Source organism: Bubalus bubalis, chromosome 1 (assembly GCF_019923935.1).
Source record: "Bubalus bubalis isolate 160015118507 breed Murrah chromosome 1, NDDB_SH_1, whole genome shotgun sequence".
NCBI classification, from domain to species: domain Eukaryota; kingdom Metazoa; phylum Chordata; class Mammalia; order Artiodactyla; family Bovidae; genus Bubalus; species Bubalus bubalis.
In genome coordinates this window covers 90,689,186-90,711,032 of record NC_059157.1, presented here as the reverse complement: position 1 = coordinate 90,711,032, position 21,847 = coordinate 90,689,186, and the positions used below count along the sequence as shown (strand labels likewise).

Sequence of the window (21,847 nt, the reverse complement as noted above, 5' to 3'; positions counted from 1 at the left end):
GAGGGGCTGCTGCTTACTGCTGCTATCATTTCTGAACAATTCCTCTTGTAATGTACATGTCAACATGAGCTGTCAGCTCCCTTCTATGGTCTTTGACCGAATATTATAGAATCCCACCAGTGGTGGATGTTCCTAGTCGTTTTGCCTTGGTAGTTGCTCTGTGGTCCAGAGTGGCTGAGCCTTTTATGGATCATTTAACCATCACCATTGTGCCCCTTGCTTGGGTGCCAAGGCACTTGGACTGTCTCTTCAGGGCCAAAAGGAGCCAAAACTGCCTCGGAGCAGGCAGTTTGTTTTGCAGAATACAAGGCATAACAGAATGTTTTGTCAAAATGGGTACTGGTTCATTTTCCAACTGATTCCCAACATTTAACAGGAATAATGACTGAACAGTAATCAGTAGAATTTGCTTTAAATTTTGGCTTAGATTATTTTTCAGGTGAAAGAAAGATAAGGATTATTATTACCCACAAAGCCATATGCTTTATATAGCAAAGAACTTCAAAGGAAAAAGTCAGTTCTACGGATAGATTCATCAAAGACAAATTCAGCAATTGGGAGGTTACCAGCTTTTCAAAAGATAATTTGCTTTTGCTGATAGCTATTCCCCAGACTTATAATTGCTTTTCCTTTCTTCCCCAAAAGCAGAAACTTCCATCTTTACTCTAGCCCCAGGCAATAAAGGGATAGAGAAATAGATTCATTCATTTGCTTGGAAAATATTTGCTGTGCAATTGCTATGTTTCCAGGTACAGAAATGAACAAAGTATAAACTGAGTCTTGAGGCAGATCCCAGGTGATCCTCAGCCCATATCTTCTCACAGAGGCTTTGTAGCAGCGGTGGTTTAGTCGCTGTCATGTCTGACTCTTAACAGAGGCTTAGAAATGCTCTAAAAGATGGACAACTTGTATCTGTGATGATTCATATTTCTATAGATGTTCATTTTTATGGGCTTCTCTGGTGACTCAGATAGTAAAGCATCTGCCTGCAATGCAGGAGACGCAGGTTCAATTCCTGGGTTGAGAAGATCCCCTGGAGAAATGAATGGCAACCCACTCTAGTATTCTTGCCTGGGAAATCCCATGGACACAGGAGCCTGGTGGGCTACAGTCCATGGGGTCCCAAAGAGTCGAACACAACTGAGCAGCTAACACACACAAGGGCAAGGTGCCAGTAATCTACTTAGTGACTTATTACAAATAGCTAAACTTCTGTGTTCATAATCTCAGTAAGCATAGTAGATTTAAAGCAGTATGGACACTACTTATAAGTACTGTCTTCTATGTGGATTTCTGGTTTCCATGAGGCTTTGCGAAGCTGTGACTTAGTGTGTGCCCAAGAAGACACTGTGTTAAGTTGCTTCAGTCATGTCCGAGTATTTGCGACCCCGTGGAATGTAGCCCACCAGGCTCTTCTGTCCATGGGATTCTCCACGGGAGAATACTGCAGTGGGTTGCCATTTCCTTCTCCAGGGGATCTTCCCGACCCTGGGATCAAATCTGAGTCTCTTTTGTCTCCTGCAGAATTTCCCCAATGTTCCAGAAAAAAATGTCCCATTAGTGTTTTTCCAGAAGGGACACTGAACTTCCTGAAAGAGCATCAGTGATATTCCTGAGTTGGTCAAGGCTATTAATGGCCACTGCTATAGCTTGTTGCTGCTGCTGCTGCTGTTGCTGCTTAGCTAAGTCGCTTCAGTCGTGTCCGACTCTGTGCGACCCCATAGACAGCAGCCCACCAGGCTCTGCCGTCCCTGAGATTCTCCAGGCAAGAACACTGGAGTGGGTTGCCATTTCCTTCTCCAATGCATGAAAGTGAAAAGTGAAAGTTAAGTCGCTCATTATTTTAGGGTTACTTAATAATCACGAGTGTGTTTTGTGGCCAGCTTCCTTCACATTACTCTTTGGAAGGATACATCTGTTACATCAGTGATATTTGAGCTTCTCCTTTTCTAGTATCCAGGCTTCAGGATGGATATGGACTTTGGCTCACATGCAAATCTTTTGTACCCCATTGCTGAAAGCAGTGGGCTAGTGTGGTATCAATTTGCTATTGTTATTTTGTCCCAGGAATGTGAGGATGGGTGGGGATAGAAGCAAGGTTAGTAACAGAACTGAATTTTACAACTGTTGATAGTGACCTTACAAGGACTGAGTAGACAAGTAGCATTTTACTATCTTTCTACCCTCTACCCCCTCACCAAACTACACCCCTTTTTCAATGAGACTGCCCTCTTCCAGCCCCCCTTCAAGGACCAATAGGTGAGGGAACAGTGTCTGTAGCAGAGACAGAACCACAGTGCCAGGGCCCCCCTTGAAGCTCAGTTTGCTTCCTCCCAGCATGAGCACACTTACGGATTACTTTGTTTCAGATCTGACTAGTAGTGCTTGAGTGGAACTCTCTGCCTGAACTTAAAACACAGGGAGGCTTTTCAAGGGCATTTTTCAAGTAGACATTACTCAGTGTTGATGAAAGAAGGCATGGGAGCTGTCTGCCAAATGTTAAAAGCTAAAGGGAATACTTAAATTTGGATTGTACCCACCCAGGTCAGATTACAGCTAAGTGTGGCATGTAGACACTTGCAGATGTAGAGAAAAACTGATATTTCTTTATGGAGAGTTCCATCACTGTAGATTTTTTTTTTCTCCAGGTTTTGTGGATGAAGTTATTCTTATTAGGAGTCTCAGGATGTGCCACATTGATTTCTTATAAAATAGTTACTTTGTTTCATCAAATTCTCAATTACTTCTAACCATAAATGATAGCACTGTTTTATATAAATGGACTGCAGTCTACCAGGCTCCTCCATCCATGGGATTTTCCAGGCAAGAGTACTGGAATGGAGTGCCATTGCCTTCTCCGAATAAAGAATGAAGCTGCTGATTAATGACACTGCTTTTGCATCCCTTGAGGCTTATGAAGGAGCTTCCTTTTACCAGGATACATAAAGGTTTACTTTTTGTAAAAAGAGATGATTTTGTTTTTTTAATAAATTCTTTGTTAGAATAGCTTTAAATTAAAGAAAAGTTATAAATGTAATAGAATTTCTGTTTACTTGACATCCAATTTCTCCTATTCTTCACATATTGTATTAGCATGGTGCATTTGTCACAACTAATCAACCAATATTGATACATTATTAGCGTTTAAGTCCGCACATGATCTGATCTCCTTTGTTTTAACCAAAGACCTTGCTCCGTTCCAAGGTCCCATGCAGGATATCACACTACGTCTAGTCAAGTCTCCCATAGGCTCAGTCTCCCAGGCTTTCCTTGGTTTTGATGACCTTAATGGTTTGGAGGAGTTGTGGTTAGGTGTTTTGTAGAATATCTTTCAATTTAGTTTCATCTAATGTTTTTTCTCATGTTTAGACTGGGTCTTGGGGGAGAAAGATCTATTATTAAAAAAATTAAAAGGAAAATAAGCAAGAGAAAAGTTAAATTCCTGCTAAATATTCTTCACCTTGGGAGTCCAACTCTTCTGCCTCACCCTTCAACTCAGAGTTATCTGTAGCTTTGTTTTTCCACTACAGGACTCCATGCCAGCGTCAATAGTGATAAGATTGTGTTTTGTAAACACTGTACCCTTACTTTCCTTAAGAATTACTGACCCTCTTCTGCCTTTTTGGAAGCTGTCACTTTCTTGACTTTCCTGGAAGGTGTCAGGCAGTGACAGCAAGGACCCAACTGTCCCTGGTCAGTGTCCCATGCCACTGACTGTAAAATGCATTTGAGAGATTTTAAAAGTAGAGGAGTGAAGGAGAGGATTATGTCTTAGAACGAAGGAAGTTCTGGTATTCTGAACTTTTAATATGCCTGCAAAAACTGTTGTATATTGAATATGGTCAAATTGCCATTTGGGGTTCAGACACCGTCTCCAAGTCAAATTTAAACCAGTCAACTCCCACTTGCTAGATTAGAAAGAAATGGAATATATTTTCCTCAGGACTCTATTGCTGCTCCCACAGGTTTCAGAATCCCAAGGAGCTGGTACAGTCCCACTGGTGGCCCATCCATCACCCACATGCCATGTGGCTTCATTCCATTCATGGCCACCTCGCCTGTAGTAAGCCCTGCTGGGGCTGCTCTCCCACTGGCATGTCAAAAGTCTGCTGGCCAAAACCCCCACATGGTGGGGCACAGCTGCTCAGAGGAGACCCATCTGTGAAGAGGCCTCTGGATCAGTGCCTCGGATACTCCTTGGTGGGTTTCCAGGGCAGCAGCTCAGGGGTCTCATTCTCCAGGCAGAAGTATTCCTAAGACTCCATCTCTCTCAGGGGAGCAAGAGAAGATTTCAGCTTCCACTGGGGATGCAGAAGAAGTTGTCTCTCCCCATCTCTGGGGATGAAATGAGGATTAAGCCTTGGTATTCTTTTTATACCTCCAAATCACATTAGAAACAATCTGCCTCTCTTTTATTGCTAATCAAAAATTTAGTTACTGACCAAAGGTGTTTATGGACTGTCTCTAACGGCCTCAGAGTTACTTGGAAATTCATTTTGATCTTGAAACTTCTCTCTGGGCCTAGAAGAATGCCTGAGATGATGTCTACCTTCCCTGAGTGGTTCCCAAGGGACCCAGATCTTTAAAGCATATTAGTGACAGCAGCATGGTCCTGGGCCTCTCCTGCCAGAGTAAAGCCTGCTTGCCCTCCATGGATCAGGATTCTCACAGGATGCTTGCCAGCCAGCTGCCACTAGCTCAGAGAGAAGGTGGCTCTCTGTACCTTATGATTTCAGGGACAGAGGAAAGGAGTTAGTAAGGGCACTGGGCCGAAAGATTCCCCCCATTGGTTGTCGATGCCCTGTGTATATTTAGTAGAGGACATACACGTGTCTTTTATGTAATTAGAACAGGTCATGAGTGGGGGTACTGTGTTAATATGAATTCACTCATGCTAAGTTGTAAATAGTTGCTTTGTGATCCTCTCAAGAACAAATGAAAATAAGATTGATGAGGACAAGCACATTCGCTAAAGACATCTTGAAGCGAGACATGGACATAGACGTTTGTGTCTGGGGTCTTCATGAGCAAGTTTGTTCTAACTCACAATTCTTGTTGGTTTTAGGTGTAACTATGCCAGTAATTCTTCTAATCCACTGACTCGTTTTGTATATTCCTACGTCACTGGAGTAAAAGAACATGAAATATAGTTGGTTACATCATTCTTTGTTTGTTTACCTAATCCATGTCTCAGGTACTCAGTAAAAATACTGAAGCAGGTTATAAAAATAAAATCATGGTGTAATACTTAAAAATATTTAGTAATAAAAGGGACAATAATGAGGGTTGAATGTTCTGATAAGGCTCAGGAGAGTTAATCAACAGAAATGTATGTTTAGGGTCCTGTGTATTTAAAAAATGTGGTTCAGATATTTTATTATAATTTATCATATTGAAGAGGTATTCCATTGAATCCATATTAATCAAGAATTGATGTAAAATTTTGTCAAATGTCTTTTCTGCACTTGTGGAAATCGATGCTTTTTTTCTCTTTACATTACATTCCTGGAATAAACTACACTTGGCTATAACGTATGATTGTATTATATGCTGCCAGCTTCTGCTTGTCAACATATTTTATAGGATTTTTTTGCATTGATATTTGTGAGCAAGTATTGTTAAGGAAAAACTATTCAGTGACACTTGTTCAAGATGTTAAGGAAGACTTTATTGACAGGGGAGGGGGCTCTCATGATAGGTGTAGGGACCCCCACAGTGGGGTCTTGTAGTGAGGGACAGAGGTTGGGCTCAACTCCAAATATAACAAGGGCAGCATAGGAATTCTAGCTGCAGAGCTTCCCGGGTGGGACTAGTGATAAGGAACCTGCCTGCCAATGCAGGAGATGTAAAGAGACCTAGATTCTATCCCTGGGTCAGGAAGATCCCCTGGAGGAGGCCATGGCAATTCTCTCCAGTATTACTGCCCGAAAAATCCCATGGACAGAAGGAACCTGGCGGGCTACAGTCTATGAGATCACAAAGGGTCAGACACAACTGAAGTAACGGCGCGTACACATTCTAGCTACTAAGCAGAGTGGGAGGAAGTAGACGGAAAGTTACTAAAAGGAAGCATAAGCAGTCAGGAAGGATTGTGGCTCAACTGACCTCCCAGGGTTCTTGATGAAGGCAGGCCAGGGTGACCAGATATCATCTATAAGATGGTGGAGGATGAGGAATTTGGATACCAAGTGTGATCAACCATGGTAGATGGGGCATTCTGGCTAAACTATCTCAGGATTCCTGCTCAAATTGGACAATGTAGAAGTGAACACAGAAGCCCAAAAGTCAGAGCCTAGCGGAGCAAGAGCTCACAAGAGTCTGATTAGAGTTTAGTCGAGCAAGAGAATCTTTGCCAGGATAGTGTGTAGTTTTATTTTTTGTGAAATTTTTGCATTTTAAAACTTTTCCTTGTTTTAAAAACTTAGTTTTGAAATTCTTGCTTTTAAAATATGTTCTCAGAACTCTTTGGACACAAAATTCACCTTTTAAGAAATCATCATCATGATTTGTTTTTGTTTAGTCGCTAAGTCGTGTCTGACTCTTTTGTGACCCCATGGACTATAGCACGCCAGGCTTCTCTGACCATGGAATTTTCCAGGCAAGAATGCTGGAATGGTTGCCATTTCCTTCTCCAGGGGATCGTCCCAGACCAGGGGTCGAACCTGTGTCTCCTGCATTGGCAGGCAGATTCTTTGCCACTGAGCCACCTGGAAAGCCCACCATCATCATAATAGCTAACATTAAATTAGGACTTTATGTGCATAAACATAACTAAAAACTCTATGAGCCCAGGTACTATGACTTTTCCCATTTTGTACATGATGAACTGGATACACTGATGTTAAGTATTTTTCCTTGTGCTAGCAACTAGCTGAGCAGGATTGGATTTGATTGCAGGCTCCAGAGTCCATGCTGTTATGCTCAAAAATTTAGTTTGTCATGAAACTGAATTGTTTACCAAAAAAGAGGCAGGGGCAAATATACTATTTTGTTCAGGTCCATTACCTGACTTCCTTTAGGATCATCCTGGTTTATTTTGTTTCTTTTGTGGAAACTTGCGTGGCAGGGAAAAACTCACTACAACAGCATTCTAAAGCAGTGTGGCTTGCAGTGCTGCTGCTGCTGCTGCTAAGCTGCTTCAGTCGTGTCCGACTCTGTACGACCCCATAGATGGCAGCCCACCAGGCTCCCCCGTCCCTGGGATTCTCCAGGCAAGAACACTGGAGTGGGCTTGCGGTGCAGATGTCCCTAAATAAAAATGTGAGAATTAGGATGTTTTAAGTAGAGTGATTATGGAAGGGGTATTTGCATTACCAAAAAATCTAGGACTTTATAAAAGATTTCAATAATAGATTTCCTTAAGCAGGAAGCTGTCCTTATCCTCTACCACAAGGCATTCAAAATATGAAGCAAATTAGATTTAATTAGTTTGCAGCATGGTATAGACTTAAAAATCATCAGGAATGGAAAGTTTGTCAAGTTAACTGCATTCTATACAAATTAAAATTTCTTAATAATGTGTATTCTCTAAATAAGGAAGTAGTTGATTTGGGGCATGTGTTGCCAAAATTTCTGATCAGGGTACAGTGTATGTATTTCCAGACTGCTGCATATCCATAAAGAACTTCATAGTGAGGAACAGAAACAGAAATCTTGTTTTCCAGTTGTTCTGTTTTTCCATGTCTGTGTTCCCAACTGATTGCAAAGACTGCTGAAATACATGGATTTGGAAGTTTCTTATGAGCAGCGAGAGCCAGCCTATGCACCCAAGTCCCAACATCTGTTCTAATTTGTAACTGGCTGTGACAGCCTATGCTTTATGCAGAATGACTGTGATCATAACCAAAATTACTTTTAAATTGCTCATGTAACCATATGGCTTCTCTACATGTTGTTTTTCTAGTATTTCAGGTCTCTTTTAAAACGACTGAGGCATAGTTGAACTAACATGTATCAAGGAAGGAAATTAAAGGCTAACTCTAACAGACTCTGTCACATTGAGAACAATTTAAGAAAAATGGGATTTAGCTTTTTTTTCCTAGAAGTGATTTCAGCGACTTATTAAAAGGACATTTTGTGGACAAGATTAAGAGAACTACATAATTTGCAGGGCCAAGTACAAAATAAAAACACAGGGTCCATGGTTCAAAAATCAGAAAAAAAAATCATTAAAAGTACTAAAATATAAAGTTTTTTTCCTTCCTTCTACAGTTTCTCTCTCTACTTGTTATGATGCTATTTTATTTGCTTCTTCAGGTCATTTAAGTCAAGAAAAATTAAGAGTTTAAATTATTAGCCTTTCTTTATATAATGCAAAGCTAGTTTTAAAGGCAGATGTAAGAGCCTTTAGGCTTCCCAGGTGGTGTTAGTGGTAAGGAACTTGTCTGCCAATGCAAAAGTCATAAGAGACACAAGTTCAATCCCTCGGTCAGGAAGGTCCCCTGGAGGAGGGCATGGCAACCCACTCTAATATTCTTGCCTGGAGAATCCCATGGACAGAGGAGCCTGGCAGGCTACAGTCCATGGGGTCGCAAAGAGTCAGCCATGGCTGAAGTGACCTAGCACTTCACGCATGTGAGAACCTTTAACTCCTGAGCAGAATCACTGAAGTGACACAGTATGTATCTTGTAATTCCTATATGCATGTGTACTTTATTCTTGCCACACTAGTGGAAATGCACAGAGCTCAACTTTTGATACATGCACATTTTACTAATACTCTCTGCCTTCCACTTACTGCTGAGTGAAGGAGAACTGAGAAGAAGAGGAAGCAGAGGTTTCTCCAGCTTTCCCTTTCCCTCTCTCTTCTAACTTTCATTATCAGTGGCTGGTTCATACAGGGAAGGAACATGAATAAGTAAGCACATGATAGGATTCCTTGGTCATTTTTGTTTCTTAAAATGTCGTTCCCTTCTTTCTGCATTTGAAGCAAGTTCTGGGTCAAATGGACAGTGTAACCTCACAAGGCTGCGAGTGTCCCTTCCACAGTCCCTTACTGAGTCGTAGATGTAATACGCTTACCTTATTTGGCCTTTGACTCTCAATGGACTCCCACATGTCATGGGCCCTGTGGAATGCTAATGGTCACCTAGAGTGCTCTGTGTGGATAGAAAGAAGTGCAGACAGGCATCATTGTTTGTCTTCTCTGCTCATGCTCTATTATCCCATTGGACGACTTACAAAAGATGAATTCAAAGATAAAAGTATTAAGAATTTCAAGACCATGAAAGCAGGATATTAAACCAAGCAAGGGACCCTTCTGAGCTTGGTTCCCTATGTGACTGTACGTGTTGCCCATGAGGCTGATCCAGCCCCAGTGACCTCATCTACAAACTGAGGTGAGAATGGTACTTGTTCTGGTAGCATTGCCATGAGGAGTAATTAAACTATGAATATAACAGCACATAGAAAGTACTCAACACTCAGTAGTTTCTTAATACTCATATTGTGCTCTAGGGACCATAGCCTACCAGGCTCCTCTGTTCATGGGATTCTCCAGGCAAGAATACTGGAGTAGGTTGCCATGCCCTCCTCCAGGCGATCTTCCCGACTCAGGGATCAAACCCACGTCTCGTATGTCTCCTGTATTGGCAGGTGGATTCTTTTGGCAATGGCGGTTCCCATTTGGCAGTGGGCCTGGGAAGACCACTTATATTTCTGTATGTCACAAATAAAAATCAGGAAATGGTTATTATATTCCTACTAGAAACCTTGACTTAGGTTGAACTTTCTTTATATAAGTTCCACTAAGCAAGATATGCTTTCAAACACATGAGGCTCTGAAACCCTGCTTTATCTGTGAATGCTCATTTATCTGTGTTGCAGTCTTTAGGCACCAATGTGATCAATGAGCAAAGCCCTGAGGTCAGTTCAAGAGGTTATCTGGTTAACCTATTTGCGGTGGTAATTATTGCAGCAGGTTATAGCAAATAGAGCCATGTGAGACTCCAGGAAAAAGACAAAGGCCTGAGTTATTGAATGTGATTGAATGCCAGGTTGTCTCTGGCTGAAAATGAGGTCAGCCCCATAAAGCCTTGGGCAGAGAAGGCCTCTGTTCCAAACACATGGAGAGGAGATGTTTGAATGAAGACAAACCAAGACGTGAACTCTGTCTGAGCAAGTAGGAGTGAACTGTGATTGACAATAGCATCCAGATGAAGTTCAGTGTAGAATGAGTTCCAGGACCCAAAGTTACTGAAGCACTATTGTAGATAATACCCATCAATCAATCAATTAATCCGATAGAGCTGCTCATAAAATGCTATTTTTTTAATGCCCGAAGTGTATTTGGCTTATGTATGCACTGTATAAACCAACCATTCATCTGGAAACGTTAATTTAAAAAATTATTTGAGAAATTTTCAGCCCTTGATTGAGTTAGCACTTATTTATTGTCTAAATATCATTTTACTTCAAACCCAATTTTTTTTATTTTTTTACTGTCCACATTTTTCAGTGTTAAAAAAAAAATTGTTCAAATGTAGTTGGTTTACAATGTTGTGTTTAATTTCTGCTATACAGCAAAATGACTCAGTTATACATATATATTCTTTTTCATATTCTTTTCCATATGGTTTATCATAGGATATTGAATATATTTCCCCGTACTATCTGGTAGGACCCTTTTGTTACTGTTCAGTAAGTTTCAACAAATACACCTGTGTAACCTAAAATTATCAAGATACCAGCCCACAAATTTCCTGCAACAAAACCTAAATATTTTAAAGAGATTCTCTATTTTCCATCAGTATATTTATGTGGAAATTATACCAACTTAAATTGTGACTTTGTCTTAAAATTTTTCATGAAAATGATTGGCTGTGATAACAGGTTGAAAAATTATGCAAACAGGATAAAAAAAATAGGTAGGATATTATGGAGAATATTCGGATACCCAGGAAATGAGCAGTTTCAAATCAGTCAACAGTTGAGACTCGTGTGTCCTGTGCAAGTATGATTTTCCTTCTCTGATTTTGAAGCACCATTCTGATCCTCTAAGAGAAGTAGGATTACAGATGAGACATGATCTGATTTAAAAAAAAAATCTTTGCAGAGAAAAGGACTATCGAAAATGTGGCATGAAATCTATGTCCTTAGCATGATTCTTTTAAGACTTCTCCCCCATTCCTGTCCATGAGGTTTTGAAAATCTGGATTTAATTTTCACTTTAAAAACTTAATGGCCTGAACTATCACAAGAAATATGAACTTTCCGAATGCCTGAGCCCTCTCACCCGCTGGTTCTGTGGTTACAGTGACTAAGGCTGGGGAACACTGAGTCAGGAATGGGTGTGCTGTCATGAAGGCTGCTTGTTCACAAAGAATCTTACTGATAAATAACCTTACCATTTCCAGATGCTGAGCCTAAATATCTGATCGTCGTTCGGCCCGCTCCTCCCCCCAGTCAAAAGAAGTCATGCTCAGGTATTTTTGTTGATTCATTATTATTGTTAACTTTAAACCATGCCTTTTCATCTCTTTCTACCCATGGAGACCACATGTCTTGGGGATACCTCCGGAAGGTAGATTAGAAGATGTATGATGCCCAGCAGTCCCCTGAAAACAGATAACCCTGCTTGGGAAGTAGCATAGCCTGGTTGGGAGAGGCTCCTTGGGTCTTATCTGCCCCACTGCATACAAACAGCAGAGGGTTGAGGCAAATTATTGAACCTCTCTATGCCTCTGTTCTGCTGCATGGTAGGGTCTGGGTGAGGATGAGATGAGTTCACAGCTACATAGGACTGGCCTGGCCCAGAGTAAGTGCATGTTTAGAGTTTAGCTCCTGTTGACTCCTTCTATGTTGCAATGTGTGAACTAAAGCCTGCTCTTGTGTCTTTCAGACTTTTAGGGCAAAATGTGAGATCTAAACTTTGCTGAAGGAAACTTGACATTTCAAAAGCATAACTCATTTACATGTGTGTTAAATGAGTTGGGACTTGGATTTTATTTATGCCTCCAAACCACTTGTATTTAGTCAGACACAGAAAACAAGACTTCTTTCATAAAACATCAGTGTGACACCCATCTTCCCAGGGCTAGGGAGATGTAAAACAGGCAACTAGGTACCATGTGTATAAAAAAGTAGAAATGTTTCTATGTGACTAAGGAAGACATTGTCCCAATTTCACTGCTAACATTTCTTCTCAGATCAAACAAGCAAGCCCTTGCTATTATGAAGGACTAATAAAGCTGTGAATATGCTTTTAATATCTTATGTCACATCTTCCTAGTCTGTAAGTAGAGTTGATCATGGTGCTTTTCTTTTTCATGTTCTAATGTGAACTGTTCTAAAAATAATTATTCCCAAATCATATTTGCCTTTTATGGTACACTGGATGCCACACAGAAAGAAGGATCTTTCTCAAAGGGATAAGAAGCGTTGGGGGAATATACAGATATTGAGCAAATGGGCCCTTGGCAGCTATGTATTCTGTTTCCTCAATGTATCAACCATGCCTGGTCACCAAAAACTGGTTGCTGCAATCCTCTCCCCTCGAGGCTTCTGTTGGTTTCCTCTTTTTTTTTTTTTTTTTTAAGAGAAGCAATAAATGGTTAATTATTTTGAGAACTACTGATCCTTTTACTTGACCTCTTACAATATCCCAAAGCACAAGGGAAATTTCAATCAGTACTTAAAACTTACTAGTGATCATTGTCCAAGAAGCTTTCCATACACTTGCAAAGAAAAGTACTCCAGTATTTGAAGACTCTATTTCAAAATATTTAACAATAAAGTCAGGAAGCATGAGTATGTTTCTATGGGATTCTGGTTTCATAGTCACTGAACTTTTTCTTAGTATGGTTATAAAACAAATATGCAAAAATAAGTAAGAAAAATCAAGAGAGTGATTATACCTTAATAGCAGTTTATAACTTCATTTCTTTTGTGGGCTTCTGTGACATTGGCCTTAGATTATTTTTCACTATGTGATGACCAGCTCAGGAAATAGTTTCATCCTGATCAGAAACCCCACCTTTCCTTTCAGGCAATGGATATAATTTTTTTTTTTTTTGTAATCTGCATTGAAGAGTGATGTAATGAGTAATGGATTAGCTTCCATTCATTTTATATTTGTATCTGCCACATAATTTAAAAATTATTAAATAATTAAAATTGAAGATCCAAACAGTGAACTTAGTCATATAAACTTTAGATTCCTTGAGGAAAGAAAAATGTAGTTTTTCTAAATGGCATTACTTTCATACATTGTGAGCTAAACTAGTGATGTAATAAAAAGAAAACTAGAAACAATTACAATTCAGGAGACCTGGATTTGAGTCTTAAGCATGCTCTCTTTGTGACCTTGGACAACCTTGAAATTACTCCAGACCTTATTTTTCATCTATAAAATGAGACAATTATATTACATGAGTGAAAATCAACTCAGGGATAGAAAAAACAACTTATCAGAATCACATTATCTCAGATTCTAACCTGGCCTCTTTGGGGACCAGACCTGAACCCTTTGAATCATAGTCAGATAAGGTACTATTACAGGTAAACTGGAAAAATTTATAGAGAAGTATAACTGCATGTTTGTAACCAACTAAATAATAACCATCCTTGAAAATTATTTAAGATATCTTTAAAAAATTCATCTATGTCACAATGAAGTAACTTACCACCTCTAGATTATGTATATTATGGTCTCAGAGGGCTTTTCTGCCAGAATAACAATTAATACAACTCAAACCCAACAGAAGTAATAGGCACTCCTCCTTTTCACTGTCCTCCCGTTCCTAAAGTTTCAAATATTTTTGAAAAAGCAAATAGCTGCCCCTCCCATATACTTGAAAACAATCTAGAGTGGTTTATCAGAATCACACTTGGCATTGCCCAAATCCAATTAGTCTTGTTGGAATAACTGCTTCCTATGTTACTCCTAGTCTTCCAGCAATATAAAGAATGTGTGTACCTTTTCTGTTTCAATACTTACTGTAAAAAAAGAAAAAAAAAAAAAAAAGAGGTCACTGAAATGCTCTGACAAGAGATTTTACACTTCCAAATAGTTAAAAAAACCAATATATATATATATATGTATATATGTGTATATATATATATAGCCTTCAACCTAGATGGTAAGTTTTCTAAGATGTTTCTAAGTGTGAAACTAATTCACAGTTTTAGGGAAAAAATAAGCATGCATTTTATCTTGTCTGTAAAAGAAAAGTAAGTGTATATGTACCTATATGTGTATGTGCGTGTTTTTGTTTATTTCACTGGTAACAGCCAAGACCTCCATGTTCATCCTTGACCCACAAGAAAATAAAAACTAGGAATGGATATAGTTTGTATGCATAGATACATACATGTAAATCTCAAAAGGGTATTTCATTTGATTCTTGCTTAAATTCATGGGCAAAGCATTATTAATATTTGTGCACTGTATAAAAAGAAAAGGAACTTAGTGCTTTCACATTCTTCATCATCTTGCTAAATTATCTTTGTATATTTTACCCAAATCATGAAAATATGCTAAATGTTACAAGAATTAACCTGTCTGTTCCCTTTGTAGGTAAAAAACGAGCTCGCAAACCTCTCCAGCTGGTGGTTGGCACTCTGTCACCAAGCTCAGTCTTCCTGTCCTGGGGCTTCCTCATCAATCCCCACCATGATTGGACATTGCCAAGTCAGTGTCCCAATGACAGGTAATCCACCATTATGGAAAATTTTATTTTTCATCTGAAAATTGACACTTGCTCTCAACAGTGTCTGCACACGCTTTAGAAGGATGTGTAAATATCAGGGCATCAGTGTCTGCAGATCAGCTATTTGCTGGAGAGTCTGTTCTCAGTTTGAGGAGAATGAAGACACTCATCAGAGCCCCTACCCTTCAGGAATTACCATCTACCTGAATGGAAAACACATGCACATACTTTTTTCTTTCCAAAGAAAAAAACAGAAGGAAAGATAAGCCAAATAGCAAGTGGGGTTATCAGTGATAAGTCTAATAAAAACTCAGAGGATAAGGTTGAAAGCAATTAGGAGAGACCATTAAAAGTTGCAGCATTTGATCCTTGGTTTGAAAAAGATGGCTCTTTGGTCTGCCAATTGATGAAGTGCTAAAAACACTAGTTCTCTCGCTTTGGTCCCTAAACCAAGCAGCCGCATCACCAGCATCATTTGGGAACTTATCAAAAATGGAAATTCTCAGATCTCCAGACTTACTGAATCAGAAGCTTCAAGGGTGGGGCCAAGTAATTTGTGTTTTAACAAGCCCTCCAGTAGATTCTGGTCCCCACCTAAGTTTAGGGATCACCGGCTTAGAAAATTGGGGAAAGGGACACATGGAGAAATGTACGTCAGGGAAGAGCACCCTTGGAAATGAAGCCACCATCTTCTTTGGTAGAACAAAGTAAGAAAAATCTAAGTTTATTTTTAAATCACTGCCATTTATCCATCCAACACATACAGTTGGCATTGTCTACGTATCGGACACTGTACTAAATGCTGAACCATGATTCTAAATTGGGTATAAGGTGATATTTGCTTGTCATAAATATTCACTGCAGTAGCTTCAAAATTCAAAACTTTGCATCTGACAGTCAAAATTTTCAAGCTTCAACCAAAAGGAACATTTATTTTAAAAGGTATTTTATTTTAAATACTCAAAGTGACTTTAAGATTTTTAAAATTTGTTTCATCCCTTCTTTAAAATAAAAGACTTAATTATTAAAATATAATTTAAACCCAGTAAAATGCACAGATCTTATGTGTACAGTTTAATCAGTTACAGAAAAAGTGTGTAACCATGTACTGTACAATCCATTAAAAATTTTTCTTTCATCACCCTAGAATGTGCTAGAGAGTTGGTCTGCTCTAAAATTCCATGTAAACAAAATCATAAGTATGTTCTCTTTTTGTGTCTATCAGCATGTTTTTTGAGATTCATTCATGACATTGTAAGTAACAATAGTTCATTCCTTTTTTATTTCTGAGTATTACTCCATTATGTGAGTATTTCAGAATTTTTTGATCCATTTTTCTTGCTGGTAGACACCTGAATTGTGTCTTGTTTTTGGTTATTTTGAAGATAAATTTTATAAACATTTTTGTATAAGATTATTATAGACATACCTTTTAATTTATCTTAGATAAATACCTCTGGAGAAGGAAATGGCAACCTACTCTAGTATTCTTGCCTGAAGAATCCCATGGACACAGGAGCCTGGTGGGCTACAACCCTTGGGGTCGCAAAGAGTTGGACATGATTAAGAGACTAACACTACACTACTAACACTAGATAAATACCTAAAAGTAGAATTGCTATGTCACAGGGAAGATGTATATTTTTTTGGCCTAATTTTCCGTTTAAATTCCCACAGGCAGTGTATGAGAGTTCTGGTTGCTCCATATCCTCACCAGCATTTCATGTCGTCAACAGTTTTCACTTTAGGTATCCTAGTGTAGTTATATCTCATTACCATTTTAATATGTATTTTTCCCTTGTACTAAATATATTGAAAACTTTTTAATATACTTTTTGGCCAAATGTCTACTTTTTGTATTGCTTTATTTCTTTTTATTTGTCTAAATTGGATAGAAAATAAACAGCTTTAAAATGTTTAAGTTCCCAAAACCACCGTTCATATGACTTTGAGTAGGAAATCTAAACTAAGAATGAAAGAAATTTTCTTTCACATGCTCATAGTTCTGACGGAAAAAGTTCTTTGAAAAAAGCATGTAGAAGATAATGCCAAAGCTAAAGTTTTTGAAAAATAATTTTGACCTGTTTCGAAGAATCTGAAATATTCCTTATCTCACCCACTGCTAAACCTGAAACTTAACTTTGTTTGCAAACAGACTCCTAAAAGAACTCACTTGCTTGAGGTAATTTCGGTTTCTAATGAGTTGGTGCAGGGTGCTAGCGCTGAGAAAACAAACATCTGTGGGTCAGTTTCTTTTTCCTTTTCCTTTTTTTAAGTCTCTTATTAAGAAAGAAGAAAAAAAGAAGGGAGGGGAGGATTGGACAAGAAGAAAGGAAGAAGGGAAGAAATATTTGATACACTTAGAACAAAACATAGCTGATTTTAATGGTTACTCAACTTGCTTGATAAATCCATGAGGTTCAATAAGTTGCCAATTCCTAGAGCAGGATTTGATATGATTTCCTCCTTGTCCTCAAGCCTCCCTGTATTCAATTTCTCTTGGTTCTCCTGACCCCTCCACAAAACAACTTATCTGATGATTGATTCTAATTGACAAATGTTGTCATGGTACAACAGCAAAAGTCGATAATAAATATGCAGAAGATAGAGGAACAGATACTTGATAGAGCTAGAATTTTTATCCAAAGTAGTTGACTTGAAGGCCCCAAGCTATTCAGACCACATGTGCACCTCACCCTCTTATTTCCTCACCCATGAACCCTGGTTCTGGTCTTCTCATCAAATAGGTGGAGTCATGCCCATCAAATCACAATATTTAAAATAAATAATTCTGCCTAGAATAAAGTTTTATAAAAGACGCAGTAATGACATGTCAAGATGCTTGCCAACTTTCAAACCTGATTGGGAGGATCAAAGTATCCTTGACAGAAATAGGGAATTGTTGCCTCTGCTGCTGCTGCTAAGTCACTTCAGTTGTGTCCAACTCTGTGCGACCCCAGAGACGGCAGCCCACCAGGCTCCCCGTCCCTGGGATTCTCCAGGCAAGAACACTGGAGTGGGTTGCCATTTACTTCTCCAATGCATGACTGAAGTTATTCAGTCATGTCCGACTCCTAGCGACCCCATGGACTGCAGCCTACCAGGCTCCTCTGTCCATGGGATTTGCCAGGCAAGAGTACTGGAGTGAGTTGCCATTGCCTTCTCCAGGGAATTGTTAGGACATGACTAAGAATTAAGAGGAAATAATTAAATGTAATGACAAAAAGAAGCATTTGGAGAATTTTATTTACCCATGTGAATTTTATTTACCCATGCCTGCTTTCTCCCTAGTTAGAACAGTTAATACAGAGTTGACATTTTAAAGTCTTTGTAACTATTTGAGAAAAAATAATGGTCCTTATTTAAAAGCTCTGGAATTACTATACATATTATAAACACCCAAATAAATCCACCAGAACAACTCAGTTAGTGTAATTAGAAGCAGACTTGGAGAAATCCACCCTCATATGATTATGTTGATTTTTTTTTTTTAGACTTTAGACTAATCCAGTAGGTTAAAATAAGCAATAATAGTTATAGGGAATGATTCCTTCTTGAAAATTAGATTAAGACAGGTCAAGTTTTCCTTCAAGAGTGTTTTTTGACAAAGCCATTGGAACCTGAATTCCCTCAGCTTGCTATAGGAACATCAACTGGTGTCATTTTAATCCACTAGCTCTAATATCTGGCACCATGTGTAAAGTCTCTGAGTTTTTAGAAATAATCATTTCACATTGATTTGTGTCACTTCATTTATCCTATGCAAGGGCAGATAATTTATTGGAAAAATATTTTATTATACTTTGATTTTTGACTTTACATATCAAAGCTCTAGTATAGTGAATTTCCAATGAGAACATCCCTGTTTTTTATTTTATTTGTTTTAAACTTGGATATATTCATTCAATGTCACTTTATTCTTGGTGGTATGTTTCCACTCCTATTCCCATAGGGTCCATTTGGGTCTCCCATATTTTTAGAGCCTTTTCTGAGTTCACATTCATTGGAGAGTAGATATGCTTAATTTACATGTTTTATTCTTAATGGCCTTTGAAAAGAAGAATGCACACATTTGTCCTTAATATATCTGAGGTCAAAAGAAAGCTTTCCAGTTGGCCCAGATGAGAAGTTAAAACCACAATTTATTTCACCATTAATAGCATATTTTTTCCTTCCCATGTTTCCAGCTTGTTAAAGTGTTTAAGATTGCCTTAGTTCTCACTCCTTTGCCAATTTTTAAAGCTTTATGATTTGTTTAGAAATCATTTTCACATTTTCTAATGCTTTCACGTTGTACTTACTTGCTCTTAATGTAGAATGAGGGTCCTCCTTGTTGGCTGGTTCAGAGCTGACTCTTGCCTCTTTTTCTTTATCCCAAGTTGTTAAGTGAATATTTCTGAGGTCTAAGAATTCTCACTTGACTGAGCCCAGCGCCTCATTACCCATTCATCTTGCCATGTAAATTTTAAGCTCAGAGAAGACTGGGACCATAGGTATCATAGCCATCTTTGTTTTCCCAGTACCCAGGCCAGTACCAGCTTGGCACCAGTGCCATCATGGCATCCCACTCCAGTCCTCCTGCCTGGAAAATCCCACGGGCGGAGGAGCCTGGTGGGCTGCAGTCCATGGGGTCGCTGAGGGTCGGACACGACTGAGCGACTTCACTTTCACTTTTCACTTTCCAGCATTGGAGAAGGAAATGGCAACCCATTCCAGTGTTCTTGCCTGGAGAATCCCAGGGACGGGGGAGCTGCCGTCTATGGGATCGCACAGAGTCAGACACGACTGAAGCGACTTAGCAGCAGCAGCAAGCCAGCATTGGGTATATATTAGGCCTTCAGTAAATATATACTGAATGAATAAATAGTGAAATGTCAGCATTTTCACTTTTATGCCTTATTATTACTTCAAACTTAGGACAAAATTGAATTTGTACTTTTCTCATGAGATATCAATTCCCTTTTTATTTTCTGAACTATCATAATTCTTTTACTCTCCCTAAGATGAAACTCCATAAATTTTAACATTCCTCATTTCCTATAGGTATTAAGGCTCTGGGTTACGCTGGTTTTGCCTTTGATAAGTCCCCATATTAGTGTCTTTATCTCCTACTTTTCCATTTCTATTTCCATGTCAACAATTTCAGTCTAGGCACCTTACCCTGAATCCTGGGAATAGCATCTGGGCTACAAACTCTGACTCTTTTCATGTTCCAGTCCATCCTGGTTTCTGTAATACTGAAGAAAATGTAGGCAGTCTGCCATTGGCTCACTTTTTCTTCATCCTAGATTTAGCTTTTAATCTCTTCTGTTCTTACCAAGGAGCATGTTTCTGCCTTCAGAACATGCTCATCATTCTGTTCCTTCCATATTCTTTGCTGTTCTGCATTTTCCTCTTCACTGATATTTGTGCCCTGCCTCTTGCTTACAAACATGCTCAAGATTTCCCTACCCCCAAACAACATATTTTCTGTTGACCCTGTTATAGCTGCCAGGCTACTTTTCAGTTTCTCTTCTTAATTCCAGAATTTCTCAGATTAATGTGCTCTCAGATTCTTGATTTCTCAACCACATTCACAGTCATCATTCCTTTTCACTGGCTCCCACCCTCTTTCCGTTCCACTGAAACTTCTCTAGGTGATCATCAGTGATCAATTAATTGCTAGATCCCATAGTTTTATTTTTTCTCAGTTCTTATTCTTTTAAATCTCTTTGTGGAATTTTTGGCCATCCTCCCATTCTTGAACTCTTTCTTCCTTTGAAATTTTATTTAGATTTTACTCTTACTCCCTTTCTCTTCTCTTTTGCTTGTTATCCTGGCTCTCAAATATGGAATAAAGATCTATCCTTGGATATCTCACCTATGTATCCTCCTTATCTCAGCTGTAAGCCATGTCTTGAATGATCATGTCTATATAGAACAGTGATACTCAAATTTTGATATACTTGCAAATCATGTGGTTCAGTTCAGTTTAGTCGCTCAGTCGTGTCCAACTCTGCGACCCCACGGATGAGATGGCTGGATGGCATCACTGACTCAATGGACGTGAGTCTGGGTGAACTCTGGGAGTTGGTGATGGACAGGAAGGCCTGACATGCTGCGATTCATGGGGTCGCAGAGAGTCGGACACGATTGAGCGACTGAACTGAACTGAACTGATACTACTAAAAAAATCTCCTCTTCTATCACTTTAACTTCCCTCTTCTTAAGTTTGAAAATTGAGTTTTGAATATTATTTACACTTTCCTTGGTACCCATATCCTATAAGGAGTCTAGTCTCATCAATTATTTTGTAGAAATATAACTTTGAACTGTTTATTTTCCCCTGCTCCATTGTATTTCTTCCATCATTCACTCCTTTGTTATTGCATCTGCTGCTGCTAAGTCACTCAGTCGTGTCCGACTTTTTGCAACCCCATGGACTGTAGCCCACCAGGCTCCTTTGTCCATGGGATTCTCCTGCATTGGCAGGCAGATTTTTTTACCACTAGCGCCACCTAGGAAGCCTGATTATCTCATCTGGATTATAGCAAGTTGAGATTCCTCCCTCCAGTTTTTCTCTAATTCTTCCACTGCTGATAAATCTAGCTTCCTTAATTACTGCTCAAGTTTATTTACCTGTCTAAGAATCTCCCCCAGGTTCCCACTACCTGGTTAAAGAAAAAAATCACAAAATTTCCCTAAGAATCTGTCTCAAGGAATCTGTGAGTCATTCTCCTGACATGAGGCTTAGATTTAGTCTTGTGCTTTCCATGGATCTGGGTAGGATGTCATGCTTTCAGTCTCCCACTGGGATGGGATTTGCAATGTGACCATTTTATAAGTTCAGGCTGCAGAGTGCCATACCCAACCACCCTCAGATGCTCTGCTTTTCATCCTGCCTCCTTTAGTTGTGTTCAGATGTACATCTGCCGCCCTCCCTATTCTGTGAGCTCATATTTGAATTAATGCCTGGTGTCGTATTTGTCTCCCACCACACACAACATAGAATCACACTTTACAGAGGTAATTCTCAACAAATGTACAAACAAATAGGCAAGTAGAAGGTCCAAAACTAGCTTTAAAAATCATCTAGCCAGTCCCTTCAATCCTTGAACTTTCTCTGAAATCTGTATAATGGGAGTAATAATAGTAATATCTCATAGAGATGTCAGAATTAAATGAGATTACACATGTTAAATGTGTGGAGTGGGCCAGGG

At 39.1% G+C, this 21,847-nt stretch overlaps 1 protein-coding gene across 50 annotated transcripts in view; it reads left to right on the top strand.

The window, feature by feature from the left end:
- The window catches only part of LOC102400543 (ABI family member 3 binding protein), a 295,359-nt gene that overhangs the window by 102,196 nt on the left and 171,316 nt on the right, over window positions 1-21,847 (top strand). For all 50 annotated transcript variants that reach the window (XM_044941166.2, XM_044941140.2, XM_044941123.2 and 47 more), the window contains exons 3-4: window positions 11,355-11,423; window positions 14,516-14,648. In XM_044941166.2, the coding sequence (XP_044797101.2) occupies window positions 11,355-11,423; window positions 14,516-14,648 (202 nt within the window). The remainder of the gene's footprint in view (window positions 1-11,354; window positions 11,424-14,515; window positions 14,649-21,847) is intronic.